At 41.8% G+C, this 15,082-nt stretch overlaps 1 protein-coding gene and 1 long non-coding RNA gene across 2 annotated transcripts in view; one reads left to right on the forward strand and one right to left on the reverse strand.

Moving 5' to 3' along the window:
* The window catches only part of eif5b (eukaryotic translation initiation factor 5B), a 93,958-nt gene that overhangs the window by 7,414 nt on the left and 71,462 nt on the right, over window positions 1-15,082 (reverse strand). The window contains exons 21-23 of the mRNA XM_067986239.1: window positions 13,403-13,567; window positions 12,756-12,894; window positions 12,391-12,552 (exon numbers count right to left, since the gene is read on the reverse strand). Coding sequence (XP_067842340.1) covers window positions 12,391-12,552; window positions 12,756-12,894; window positions 13,403-13,567 — 466 coding nt within the window. The remainder of the gene's footprint in view (window positions 1-12,390; window positions 12,553-12,755; window positions 12,895-13,402; window positions 13,568-15,082) is intronic.
* LOC137322969 (uncharacterized) lies at window positions 1,151-13,761 on the forward strand. Its single transcript, XR_010963263.1, has 3 exons — window positions 1,151-1,376; window positions 3,430-3,529; window positions 10,606-13,761. It is a non-coding gene; the product is annotated as an uncharacterized lncRNA (long non-coding RNA).

A 15,082-nucleotide genomic window follows, 5' to 3' on the forward strand; every position in this document is an offset into this window, starting at 1 on the left:
GTTTATTTGTGACTGTTCGTCTTCTCCTTTCTCAGTGTATCTGTACAGATATTTTGCACCCCAGCGAATTGTGGGAAAGAACAGCTGGCAAATTTTCAGTGCATTTCTGCAAAGAGAATCCAATCTAGTTTGTCTGTGTAACAAAACCCTGTAGTGTTATCTGTCCAGAACATCACTGCCTGGTCAAAATTCATGATCTTAAAAAGGTCTAACCACACTGCTTAAATTGCAATCCTGATCTTTGTAATTAAACTTTCACTCAGACAAGGCCTCCAAACTAGTGAGGGAAGAATCTGGGTAACAGACTATTTTGTAGGAGGGGATAATCTGTAAAACCAGTCTCTAAGATAATTGCCCCAAGACCACCTTCTTAGAACAACATCTGAGTCCTAATTAATCTCTATTTACCAGAGCAGTATTTTCTTTGAGAAACACTGTGAAAAGATTTAACTGTAATAGTTTAAAGACTTCTGAATCCAGAAGCACAAACCTAATTATACCATCAACCACAGGACCTGCTACTACCATTGCATTTTAATTTTGTACACAGAGACTGAAGCAATTGAATTGCATCATTGTGAAGGAATCCAGTAGCAAGGACTCCTTGCTGAGAGATATCTGAAATTATAAAGGGTAGATTTTGTGCCTGTTCCAAATTCTTGTATTTCTTGATTGAAGAAGAACTGTAGCTGTCCCAATATACTCAGAACATATATCATCTTTCAAGAACTTTGAGAGGGAGTAGAAATTAGATAAATCTGAACAGATTTTAAGGTACTTCAGCTGAAGGAAAACTGTCATTTACACATGAACATTTCAGGAACAATGGACACTGACATCAATTTGAATGAAAAATTTTCTTCCTGTAACATGCCTGACTATCTTAAACCTAGAATGCTTTTGGTGCAATATATTATCCATATATGAAAGAATGCATTTTTAGGTCCATGGCAGCTAACTCTGCAGACTGAAAAATGCTCTGCTCATTTTGTTACAAATTTGTCCATTACATATACATTTTAGGGTCATCCTTTCTAATGAGAAAAGATGACTGGTACAGAATTTATGGCTTCCTAAAAGACTTCCTATGGTCCTATGAAAGCTTCTATGGTGTCTTTTTTTTATAAAAGAGAAATTGGGCCAGTAAGGGGTTACCAAAAGGGCTTTTCCTCTTCTGCGTGTATCTTTAACAGGTCAAAGGAAACAGAGGAAATGCATACAGAAAGCTTTGAATCCAGGAAAACGTCCAATCTCCACACTGACACGGCCTCTATCCTTGAGCAGAAACAGGGGAGTTAATAGTTGTCAAGAGGCAAAAGATCTATGCCCACACACTGAAAATGCCCTGAACTACCGCCGGATGGCTGCTCGTGAGGGTAAGTTGTGAGATGACTGAGAACGACTGCCGCTGTGTGTCTATCCAAGCTAAATGCTGAGCTGAGAAAGCGATCCCATGAACCGCAAACTTGTGTAATAGTAAGACACAATTTTGACAAAAGGAGAGGAAGTGAGTTTCTCTGCCCCTCATTTGTTGTAGACCACAGTAGTGTTGTCGGCCATACACGCAACAATTAGCCCCACATTATGGCCCTAGTTCCAATTAATTGATACGCCAGGTAGACTGCTCCATTGCCCACTTGCCCCGAGCCCACTTCCTCCAGATGGCCCATTAGTGATGCATCTGTTACCACTGTAAACTGAAGGGAAGGCCGATACAAGAGGTTACCCCATACAGTATATTGTCCTCCTGTCCTGCCCAGGGATGAGACTAGGCTGGGAAAGGGAAACTCTGTAAGGGGGCCACTGGCTAAACAAATTTAACTGATGTTGTTAAATAAAAAGTCAGGTATTGAGAACTACAAAGATGAATGCAATCAGACCTAAACTTTTTACATAGCCTTCTGCTAGGATCCATAACTGTCCCTGTAGAGGATATCTCCTATCAGAGTAGTGTAAATTGGTCTAAAGGCAGAAAAACATTCTGCATGGAATGCAGCTGGGATTTTTCATAATTGACTGCAAATCCAAGCACTTGGTCTGTAGAGTAGCTGTTGCAGAGTATGCTTGCAGACTTAAGTAATGGGCTTTGATATGCAATTGTTCAGGTACAGATATATAAATTCTGCATCCTGAGATGCCTTATGATCATAGACAGACATTTTCTCAAAAACCAAGGTGCTGAGGAAAGGCTGAAGGAATACTTGTGCTGATAACATTTCCCCTTGAAGAAAAAGAAAAAGCAAGAAGAAAAGCAGAGAGGTTTAGGAAGGGAATTCAAGAGCTTAGCACCATTCACCCAAAGGGAGTGGGGATACAAGACACCAGACTATGGCTTCAAACCCCATTCCAGAACTTGAGCCTATAAACTAAACTGACACTTTAAGGGAGTGCCGCATTGTCCAAGGTGCCGCCTTTCAGATGAGACATCTGTCCGTTACACTGATTCAGTTGGATGTAGAAGAGCACGTGTCACTACTCAAAGAGCAGGTTTATCTCCCAGTGTCCTGGCAAACATTCCTCCTCAAAGCAAAACAAGCAAAAACAGCTTTTGGGACCTTGCTGTGCTTAAATTGACATGTTTGCCTATATAACAGCAGCTGTAATTCAAGATAATTCATTAGACACTATATTAATGCAAGCCTTTTTATTTCACAAGCACACATCCCAAATTCTGTGATATGAATCAACCAGACAACTTGTGGTACTCCATTGCAGTAGCAGCGTTGTTATCAGAGGTGAGAGAAAAAGTTAGCCCCTATTTGGAGGGAACATGTTTCTACTCCAGACTTTTCATGGTCCACAAAGACTCTACCTATCATGGACCCCCGGGCCCTAACCTAACTCCTAAAAGAGAAATTCAAGGTGGTTGCACGATCAGTGTGCCCAGTGGATGATTTATCTGGTACATATAAAGATGCGTACTTAATATTGCTACATAGGAGCATCGTTGGAAGTTTCCCGCTTATCCATTACCTATGTGCTCACTGACTTGCGTTGGCTCCCAGCCCCCCCAAAGCCTCCAATTTAAAATTCTCTACTCGTGTTCATATCCCTTCACGGCCTCGGCCCTCCCTATCTCTGTAACCTCCTCCAGCCATTTTATCCTCTGAGAGCTCTGATTTCCTCCAATTCTGGCCTCTTGCACATCCCCGATTTTCTTCGCTCCACCATTGGCGGCCGTGCCTTCAGCTGCTTAGGCCCTAAGCTCTGGAATTTCCTCCCTAAACCTCTACCCCTCTCTCCTCCTTTAAAGCGCTCCTTAAAACCCACCTCTTTGACCAAGATTTTGGTCAGCTATTCTAATATCTCATGTGGCTCGGTGTCAAATTTTGTTTCATAATCGCTCCTGTGAAGTGCCTTGGGACGTTCCACTACATTAATAGTGCTATATAAATGCAAATTGTTGTTAAGTGATGTTTCCCTATACAGGTGGAAATTTCTGCACACTGTTCTTGGGGGGAGGAGAATATCCAGCGAGTCACTGGTGCAAGAACTGCTGTTGTCTGGATCCACAGGAGGACATTCTAGGGTAAGAACCCGGAGGGCTCTAAGCTTTGGCACCAACCAGATATGCTCGAGGAGAGGGGAGGCCCATAAAAGCAATCCAGCTTTTCTTAGCAAGTCCTGCATAACACCCTTGTTCTGCTGTTTTTTTTTAAGATTGCAACAGTTCCTTAACCTGCTTCCAAAAATACCTTACCCAATGAATGGTAGTTGCATATCTGCCGTTGTATCTCTCATGGGAGCAATGCCAAAAGCAACTATGCTAGTCAGTGGAGTAATATACTGAAAATCAAGTCCAAAGTATAATCAACTGCTCCAATATAGAGTCTGTATTTCATTCATGATCAGCTGCAGCAATTGACACTGGAAAATGCTCTGATCTGCTTTACTGATTGCCTGCAGCTGTTTGCTCCTTTGGTGAACAAAACCTGCTCAATTACCTTGTACCTAATTTCATTAGACCCACATCAGTAAAATCAACAACTTACATTTATATAATGCCTTTAACATAGAAACCCATCCCAAGGCTCTTTACAGAAACATAAGGAAAAAATGAACATCGGACTAGAGGAGGAAAGAGGTTACAGAGATAGGAAGGGGTGAGGCCATGGTGGGGTTTAAACACGGGATCAGAATTTGACGTGTTAGAGCCAATGTAGATCAATAAGGACAGTGGTGATGGGCGAATGGGATTTGTTGCAGGATAAGATACAGGTAGCAGAGTTTTGCATAAGCTGAAGTTCATGGAGGATGAAGGATGAGACACCGAGTGGAACCAAGCAAGGGTAATCCCGCCATACTGGACAACAGAGGAGGAGCACTGGCAGACGACTGTATGAACGACCGTGTAAAAGGCTGCAGAAAGGCAGAGGAGGAATAACGCATAAGGGTCACAGTCACAGGAAATGTCATTCATAACTTTGGTTCGGACCTCTTTAATGCTGTGGGAGGTGTGGAAACCTGATTGCAGTGATTCAAGTAGAGAGCTGTTCGAGGGATGGGCATGGATCCAGGAGACAACAACAAGCTCAAGAACCTTGAAAAGGGAGGTTGAAAATGGGCAGTAGTTAAGGTGAACAGAGGTTGGTGGGGTTTTGAGAAGGCGGTTTTGAATGAGTGGAACAGTGCCCGTGGAAAAGGAAGCACTTACAATCTCAGCCGCCATAGAGGCCAAGAAGGGAAGTTGGGTGGTCAGGAATATAGTGGGAATGGAATTGAGGTAGCAGGAGGTAGGTCTCATGGACCGAAATTAGCTTGGAGAGCACACTGGGGGGGGGGGGGGGGGGGGGGGGAGGAGAAGATATGGGAGAAACTAAAGAGAGACACGAATTCAAGTCTAAGGCAGGAGGGGGGTGGGAGAAGGTTGGTGGCTGAGGAAGAGATAGAAGCAGGAGAGGCAGCTGTATCTTTGTGATGAAGAAACTCATGAGTTCCTCGCACATGTTGTTCGAGGTGGGGGTGGAAGGGGCAAGGAGAACATAAGAAATAGGAGCAGGAGTAGGCCAATCGGCTCTTCGAGCCTGCTCCGCCATTCAATAAGATCATGGCTAATCTGATCCTAACCTCAAATCTAAATTCATGTCCAATTTCCTGCCCGCTCCCCGTAACCCCTAATTCCCTTTACTTCTAGGAAACTGTCTATTTCTGTCTTAAATTTATACAATGATGTAGCTTCCACAGCTTCCTGGGGCAGCAAATTCCACAGACCTACCACCCTCTGAGTGAAGAAGTTTCTCCTCATCTCAGTTTTGAAAGAGCAGCCCCTTATTCTAAGATTATGCCCCCTAGTTCTAGTTTCACCCATCCTTGGGAACATCCTTACCGCATCCACCCGATCAAGCCCCTTCACAATCTTATATGTTTCAATAAGATCGCCTCTCATTCTTCTGAACTCCAATGAGTAGAGTCCCAATCTACTCAACCTCTCCTCATATGTCCACCCCCTCATCCCCGGGATTAACCGAGTGAACCTTCTTTGTACTGCCTCGAGAGCAAGTATGTCTTTTCTTAAGTATGGACACCAAAACTGTATGCAGTATTCCAGGTGCAGTCTCACCAATACCTTATATAACTGCAGCAATACCTCCCTGTTTTTATATTCTATCCCCCGAGCAATAAACGCCAACATTCCGTTGGCCTTCTTGATCACCTGCTGCACCTGCATACTAACTTTTTGATTTTCTTGCACTAGGACCCCCAGATCCCTTTGTACTGCAGTACTTTCCAGTTTCTTGCCATTAAGATAATAACTTGCTCTCTGATTTTTCCTGCCGAAGTGCATAACCTCACATTTTCCAATATTGCATTGCATCTGCCAAATCTCCGCCCACTCACCCAGCCTGTCTATATCCCCTTGTAGGTTTTTTATGTCCTCCTCACTCTCTACTTTCCCTCCCATCTTTGTATCATCTGCAAACTTTGATATGTTACACTCGGTCCCCTCCTCCAAATCGTTAATATAGATTGTAAAGAGTTGGGGACCCAGTACCGACCCCTGCGGAACACCACTGGCTACTGGTTGCCAGTCCGAGAATGAACCATTTATCCCAACTCTCTGCTTCCTGTTAGATAACCAATCCTCCACCCATGCCAGAATATTACCCCCAATCCAGTGATTCTTTATCTTGAGCAATAATCTTTTATGTGGCACCTTGTCGAATGCCTTCTGGAAGTCTAAATACACTACGTCCACTGGTTCCCCTTTATCCACCCTGTACGTTATGTCCTCAAAGAACTCAAGCAAATTTGTCAGACATGACTTCCCCTTCGTAAAGCCATGCTGACTTTGTCCTATTAAATTATGTTTATCCAAATATTCCGCTACTGTCGCCTTAATAATAGACTCCAAAATTTTACCCACCACAGATGTTAGGCTAACTGGTCTATAATTTCCAGCCTTCTGCCTACTACCCTTTTTAAATACATTAGCAGTTTTCCAATCTGCCGGGACCTTTGCCGGAGGAGCTTTAAGGAGCTAGTTGGTAGTGGAAAAAAGGAGGCTGGATTATTTTAGCCCTCTAGGATGATCCTAGAGTATGGGGGAGTTTTGGCAGAGGACAGTGAGGTTCAGAATTGCTTTATGAGCTTGAGGCAGATCTGGCGATGAATGGCTGAACAGTTATCTGCTGAATAACTAAGCTAGTTTTGCATCAGGTACACTCAAGTTTGCGTCTGATGAAGGCCGTACCAAAGGAAATGAAGGTTTTGCTGGGAATGAGGGCATAAAAGTGGAGGAGGGGGAGCAGTTTAGCAAATCAACTCATGCAGTAGTATCATAGCAATGGAGGGCCAAAGGCCAGGCAATTGAGAGTTTGCGTGCATGGTTGTAAATGACTTGGGGAGAGTTTTTTTAAACCCAGGGCAGATACAAAAGGAAACGGGGAGAGTTTTTTTAAAAACCAGGGGCAGATACAGAAAGAAGTGGGGTTGAAAAGGGTAGGGTGATTTGATGGTAAGGTATATAAAGGAAGTAGTCAGAAATGGCCTTGTTGGTGATCGAAACCACGGGCGAGGCCAGAGAAGATGGCACAGTCAAGGAGGTGGCTGTGAATATGAGCAACAGAGTTTATATGGAAGTAGAGTTTTAGGAAAGGCAGTGAATTCAGAAGAGAGGAGGCGAGGAAAGTTGAAATAGAAATTGAAATCACCAAGCACTGCTTGGTGCAGAGGATGAAGGAAAGAAGGGAAGATATCTTTTGTATAAGCCTTGGCTCCATGTTAGCACTCTCGCCTTTTGAGCCTGAAGGTCGTGGGTTCAAATCCCACGGCTGACACCTAGTGCTGCACTGTTGGAGATGCTGTCTTTCAGATGTTAAACCGAGATCCCATCTGCCCTCTCAGGTGGATGTAAAGGATCCCCTGGTATTATTCGAAGAGCAGGGAAGTTCTCCCCAGTATCCTAGCCAATATTTATGCCTCAACCATAGAATGATATAGCACAGAAGGAGATCATTTGGCACATTTGGTGCCTGTGCCAGCTCTTTGAAACAGCTATCCAATTTTGTCCTACTCCCCTGCTCTTTCCCCATAGCCCTGCAATTTTTTCCTTTTCAAGTATTTATCCAATTCCCTTTTGAAAGTTACTATTGAATCAGCTTCCACCACCCTTTCAGGCAGTGCATTCCAGATCATCATAACGCGCTGTGTAAAAAACTCTCATCTCCCCTCTGGTTCTTTGGCCAATTACCTTAAATCTGTACCCTCTGGTTATCAACCCTCCTGCTAGTGGAAATAGGTTCTCCTTATTTACTCTATCAAAATCCTTCATGATTTTGAACGCTTCTATTAAATCTCCCCTTAACCTTCTTTGCTCTAAGGAGAACAATCCCAGCTTCTCCAGTCTCTCCACATAACTGAAGTCCGTCATCCCTGCTATCATTCTAGCAAATCTCCTCTGCACCCTCTCCAAGGCCTTGATATCCTTCCTGATGTGCAGTGCCCAGAATTGGACACAATACTCCAGCTGAGGCCTATCCAGTGATTTATAAAAGTTTAGCATTAATTCCTTGCTTTTGTACTCTTATGCCCCTATTTATAAAGTGCGGGATCCCGTATGCTTTTTTTTAAAAAAACAGCCATATCAACTTGTCCTGCCACCTTCAAACCAACATCACAGATTATCTGGTCATCATCTCATTGCTATTTGTGGGAACTTTGTGCGCAAAATTGGCTGCCTTGTTTCCTACATTACAACAGTGACTACACTTCAAAAGTATTTAATTGACAGTAAAGCACTTCGGGATACTTGGAGGCTGTGAAAGGCATTCTATAAATGCAAGTTCTTTCTTTCTTCTGAAAAATACAGGGCGGGGGGGGGGGGGGGGGGGGGGGAGTAGCGGCACAGATGATCATAAGGATTTTAAAGGGGAGCAGGGTGGACCAGAGTGAGGTGCTCAAAGGAGGAGATGTGCCAGAGGTGGAGAGGCCACGGTGATAAGGGCCATGCTGCCATCATGGCAGTTTGAGCAGGGAAGGTGGCAGGAAGTATAAGCACCAATAAAGGGAAAGTGTCAACACCCTTGAGCTAAATTTTGGTCGAAGTCAGGATGTCAATACGACCATCCACAATGAGGTCATGATTGTTAATCTGCCAGCAGAAGCTGCTGAATTTAGTCCCCGACAGGCACGTTAGGTGGGAAGATTGGCAAGAGAGGAGAAGGAGACGATAATATAAAACGTTCCAAAGTTAAAGTCTGAGGGGGCTGTGGTGAGATGAAGTCCACACAGACAGCATGGAGTCAGCTTAGAATAGTCACTGACTAATATTCAAGTTCGGAGTCATTATTGGAGAGGGGATGGATCCAGGAGCCGTAATAAGGGTAGAGTATCAGCTCATGCACTGGTCCGGTGACAGTGTGCAGTGACCTGTTACGTGTTGGTACATACCAGCGGATCCAGTGGACCAGCAGAGGAACGAGCTGCAGTGGGATGAAACCCAAGGACCAAGAGCAGTGAATTCTGGGGAGCCAGAGGAGAGTGATGGGTAAAATCCAAGGGGTCAGTGCAGATGTGGAAGATGGTCAGAGATGCAGCCGAAGTGCAAGATGAGCACTCAGGAGCAGCATTGCTCAAGTGCATCCATTTGGTTTGACTCTTGGTTGCAAGGCAAGTAGCTCGTTGCTTGTGTAGTGTATTTCCTGTGGTGGGAGAAGACCTGAAGTACAGGCACTGCATTTTCCACTGTTGTACTCCATTGAAGTTCCCTCAAGTCACAGTAAACCTTCTATGCTTGGTCGATTTTAGAGACATTGATAATTTACTATATCAGCCCAGATCTTTGTGACCATAGGCCATCGGGATGGCAGCCAAGAGTAATCACATGAAAACTGTCTATGCAGTTTCAAATCCAAAGGGTTCCACTCTAGGGATGAAAGCCCCTGATGATGGCACATAGAAATTTTGGATGACTTTAAAAAGCCTGTGCATTTTCAGCTTTGGTCTAATAATGCACACTCTACAATTCGTTGCCATCTTTCTCCTTCTCCACCCAGGGGAAATCCTGTTCTCAATCCTCTGGATGTAGATGAGGATGTGCTAAATCCAACCTTAGAGACTCCGTTGGCTCTAGGGCTCTAGTCTGCCTTGCTACGGATGGCAGCATGGCTCTTATTGATTCCGCCAAGTCAATGATCATCTTGCTCAGGAAGTCAAATCAGTTGTGCAATGTAGTCTGATACCTCTGCATACTGCTCAGGAAAATGCACCAAAACCATCTCGGTTTTCTCAAGAAAGACCCTGTTTGTATGTCTCAGAGGGAGGACTACCCATTCCTCTCAGTGGTGGGCTAGGAATACAACACCAGACTCATCTGGAGATACTTTCCTGGGTTATGGTTTGGGAAGCCACCCAATATTCTTTAGGTGGATATTTATATTTTGGTTCTACTATCCCTGAAGGAGTACCAACTGTCACTGGGGTTGTTTCAGCATACCTTACTGGCAGTGATGGAACCTGTGAACTGAAGGGTCCCTGCTGAGGGGACTTCTCCATTACTAAACTGTTATCTCACTGGAGGGATTGGGTGTATTCTGACATTGAGCCCCTGTCCTGCACGGAATCCCTGTAAGTTTCGAGTCCTCAGCGCTGTGCGGTGGCAGTGTTTCACCAGTACTATGCATTTAGCTGGCCATGACTATATTTCATAGACTTGTGCTTGTCTAAATGTTGGGGGAAAGAGTGCAGCTATTCCTTACGAGTGCACTTTGTAAACCAGAGGTACATTTGGCAAATTACGGTACATTTGGCCAGCAAGCATCTTATACAATTATGAATACCAGTGTTTGTGAATGGATTATAGATTGTTGCACAGTATTTAAAGCCTATGGTAGTGCCTACATGCTGTGCCAACTATGGAGACACTAAATTTGTTTTGATACAGGCAATGTTTTGCATGGGTCTGTGTTGAAGAATGCACCATACAACCACAGTGCAGCTACACTCCCTGTGCTGAATTTCAATTTGTGTCTTAGCCTCTTGTATGCTTATATGAAATATTTGCTCTTTATATAACTCTCTAGGGAGCACAGAATTGATTGTTGGTGTTATCAACTAACCTAAAGAGCAGAGTTTCTTTTTGTATTTTCTGTACTTATCTTTGTGTAGGTTTCTACGGAAGGATGAGCTAGATTGGCCGAATGGCCTCCCTCATCTGTGCTGAAAAAGACAGCCTAGTATATTTTCTGGACGTTCACCACCTGGTGACGATACCTTAGACTCCTGGAAAACCTCTAAAACAAAACCAAAAACATGAACAGGCCAGTTTAAACAACAGAATGTTCAAAACTCTGGTTTCCCTAATCTAACCTACTCTTGTAGTGAACCTGTGAACTTTGTCCTGAACTTTAGCAAAGAGAAACCTAAGGTGAAGAGCAAAGAATCTTTATCTGGAGAAAAACTGGCACAATGGCATAAGTTCTGTGGTTTTGTACAACACAGGAGTAGGAGGCCATATCAAACACAGTCTGTCTGCAATGTCATGATATTTTATGTGTATGCTCAACATGTGACTTCCCCAGAACCTATGAAGCTAGGATGTACTCCTGTATTGCAAGATATGGAAGAAGAAAAATCAAACCTTTTAAATAATTGCAGCAAACATAATTAAAATACCAGGATAGTACTAAAGGTTGAATTTTCCATCCTTCAGGAATCAATACTCAGTGATGCTTCCCAAAACTTTCCCTTCTGGAGAGGCGATATGCTACAATGGCCCCAGATGGAGCTCAGTATGAAGCCTCACGCAAGTAAAGACTATAAATAAATTAAAATAATTTAACTGTGTGAGAAATGATCCCCACATCAGAAAACAAATCTTATTTTCATTATGATGTGCTTAAAATGACAAATGTCTCCTGGGTGTTGGAAAACCCTTGACTGAGTGGCTGCCCCACTCAACCGCCAATTGAAGACTCCTGGCTCTTCCATTTGAGAAAACAGATCTAGGGAAAACAATGGATGGTTGACACTCAGCTCTGACAAATCCAAAACCAAGGTGTTTGACAAATAAAGCATTGTTTCTTCTCAAATAGTCTGCAAGATTCTTGGAATGCAAGGAAATAGAAGCAAAATATAGCATATAGGAAGAATCTCTTCCAGGAGAACAAACCACCAAGGGCTGCAGCTCAGCAGTTCTGATTCTGCAACATGGCCTTGATAACTTTTTGTTTTAAATGCAACGATTAGTAACTTTTTTTTGAGTAATTCAATCTGTCAAACAGTAGTGTTAATACTACAAATCACGATCTATACTGCTCCAGTGTTATGCAGACAATTTCTACCAACTGTCAAGATGAAAACCCCAGCTTATGAGAGGCATTGCCTCTGAAAAGGAAAACCTACTCAATTAAAAGGGAGGATACAATATTGTTCAGAATTGTAGCCATAAGCAAAGTCAATTAGTTCCAAAAAGAGATAGACTGTAGAACTTATCATGGTGCACAGTAACAATGAGTTGTTACTGTCGACAGGAAAAAAAGAATGGATGGTGAGGGGAGGGGCAAGCCGATTTCTTCTACAGTATGGGAGCTAATCACATGTCTCTGTTGCAGCTTAGAAGTTTCTAAAATAGATGTAGTGAGCTATCATTTCCCCCCTCATTGAATGATTAGGTCCATTCAGATATGCATCCATGCAGGATAACTACAGCGCTTTGACAACCATGCTATCAATTATTAATCCTAGTGGCCACCACTAGAATTAAATTGAGTACTTTCCTCATTCCCCTCCTAGTTATACAATACAACTAGCAATACATAGATTTTCTGTCCATGCTTTAGGACTATTTAGGGAAACCTTCCTGAATAGCAGCTTTAAAGTTGTGGAAAAGATTTGCATACAATGAAAGGCAAACACGCTCACTGCCTATCTTATACAAAGCAAAAATCATACCTTACTGACAAGGAAGTCTGTAGCTTCAAAGTGCCGTCCATACATTTTTGGTGATTCTCCAGGTATGGGTTCTATTTTAATACAGACCTCTTGACCTTTCCGGGCAACATCAACTTGTTTGTGATTCACTTCAATACTCGTAACAATTCCAACATCAACAAACTGGAAAAGGGCAAATAAGAATTAACTTCCATGAGTAGTCTACTTATTGGAACCAAGATAGGTAGGTTTATAAATGCTAAGAAATTGAAATTTGTACACAAAATTCATTCTTAAAAAAAACCTTCAAAAAATACAAATATGAAAAAGCATTCTTTCATTGTCAGTAGAAAACGTATGAAGATGTGAGACTTCTGTAAACTTACATTTTTTGAAGGAACACACATTGGGGTGCCTTGTTTCAGAAGGCCAGCTTCCACAGTAACTCCCATTACAATTGGATCACGAGAATTAAAAATGAACTGAGGGATAATTCGTAGTTTTGAAGGAAAAACGGCTATATGCCTAAAAAGGGGAGAAAAGTTCTGATATTTAAATATGTGGAAGAGCGAGAGAGAGCGCGAGCTAGGAGGTTAGGTCTTTACAACTAATTTTTCATACGGAAAATTCTCATGCATTCAAAACTTATAATATAATTAACTCAGTATCTCACTTCGCGGCCAACAACCTGTCCTCCCTTGTGAGGACTTACCTACTGCTGTTTCATTTCAATGAAGTCTATGTCTGGAGGAGCTATAGTTGCAGATTATAATTAATTATGTTTTAATAATTTATGACCGCACTTATACAAAACAGCAAACACCCTGGTAAAAGAACATGCGACTTACAGCCCTTTTTTTTAAACAAGAAAGCTCCTGTCACTATAAAAGCCATCATTAAAAGCTAGTTTACAAAAGTCTGTGCAATTTTTGGAGAGAGAAAAAGGCAATGCCTGCATAAGCCTACAAAATAGTCTTTATTGTTTTCATAATATCACAACTTTCAGTGTAATATGTAACAGTCTTGAACTCACTTGAATTCTTCTTGCTTTTGTTTCTTGTAATCTTGTCTGTATTTTGTAAAAGCATCAAATAAATGATAGATAATTTCTGCACTGAAGATCCTGACTCCAAGTGTGTCAGCAAGCTCTTGGGAATCTCGTTCAATCTTCACATCAAAAGCAAGAATGACTGAATACCTACAAGTTGGATACAGAACAGTTACCTTAGACCAATACATTATTTAGTATTGCATATCAGCAGATATTGTTGCAGAGTACAAATTTAGTAAATTTACTATAGACATCGTTGAGCCAGCTCCACCATTTTGTTAGCCATGGCTGCTCTATTTTCTGCCTTCTCTCCATATCCGTCTGTACCCTTACTTCTCTATTAAACACCTCAATTGATTCTATTTCTTTGGCCTTCTGGACAGTGTGTTTCACAATTTCTAACTGTTTGTGTGGGGAAAAGAAACCTAGAAGGTTGTTTTTAAACCAACTTTGCTTTAAATCTAAGATTATGTCTCCATATTTAGAATTCCCCTACTAGAGCGAAGAGTCTTTCCCTAGCTATCTAGTTAATTTTCTTCATTATTTTAAAAACTCAAATTCCCCTTAACCACATCATTAGGGAATCCAACTCAAGTTTATCCAGTCTCTCAGCAAAGCTAAATCCCTTCCTCCCAGACATCATGATGAAATATCAATGGACTTCCTCCAAAATCAGTATATCCTTCCTATGATGCGATTCCAAAACTGAACTCAATGCCCCCAAATAAGGTTTCACCAACTGTATGTACAGCTTCAATTGTACTTGCTTGTGTTTATATGTCTTTGTGTGTAATTGGTTGGGAGATTAATAGGAGGCCAAATTCTAATGTATCTAATCATACCTGACTGGAAGGAAAGCGTTAATTCTTTATATTAACTTTTAGCTTTTGTCTGTTAAGTAAGTTTCTGCTAGAAGTTTTGTTTCCAGTGAAATGAAAAGCAAGGACAGGGGAAAAAAACAGACTTTCTTTTAGATGGCTGCACTGACCACCATAGGTCGTGCAGCTGTGAGATAGTTGACAGGTTAATGGTGCCATCCATTTAAGAAATTGTAGTTAGGATGGTCAACTCCTCAGGGAACATTATTGAGGAATATGGTCAAGTGATAACTAAAGTATTGGGCCTCTGTAACTGTCGCCAGTTGAATGATTTGATTTGATTGACAATTCAGAGTCAAGATAAAGCCTTGCAAGGTGTATGGGAGGCCTCCTTTACAAAACTGAAATTCATTAAGTGAATAACAGGATTTGATAATCCTTTGATAACATGTATCTGCACTATAGAAAAAATATATAAGGAGGGGTGTTAGGACAGGATTCTTCAGAATTCCTGAATATCTTGAGGAATTACAAGGAAAAAATAAAATGACACAAATTATTGCATTTATTTAAACAACCTGGAGAACTTTACAGGAACTACTGACAATGCCTCATATTAAAGAATATCCTTAATTTCAATTAAAAATGCAAGAAGTTGGTTACATACTAATGCAGTCTGTTAATTCACAGGATATAGCAAGAATGAAAATTCTGCAAGCCAACATAAAACTTAATAGACTAGTAACAAAGGACTGAGCACATAACAAATTGAGTTAGTAACAATTCCACTAGATCTTGCTACAATAAAAAGTCATGACAGATGACATCAAAATAACTGTGGCAC

This window comes from Heptranchias perlo, chromosome 6, assembly GCF_035084215.1.
Source record: "Heptranchias perlo isolate sHepPer1 chromosome 6, sHepPer1.hap1, whole genome shotgun sequence".
Classification (NCBI taxonomy): Eukaryota; Metazoa; Chordata; class Chondrichthyes; order Hexanchiformes; family Hexanchidae; genus Heptranchias; species Heptranchias perlo.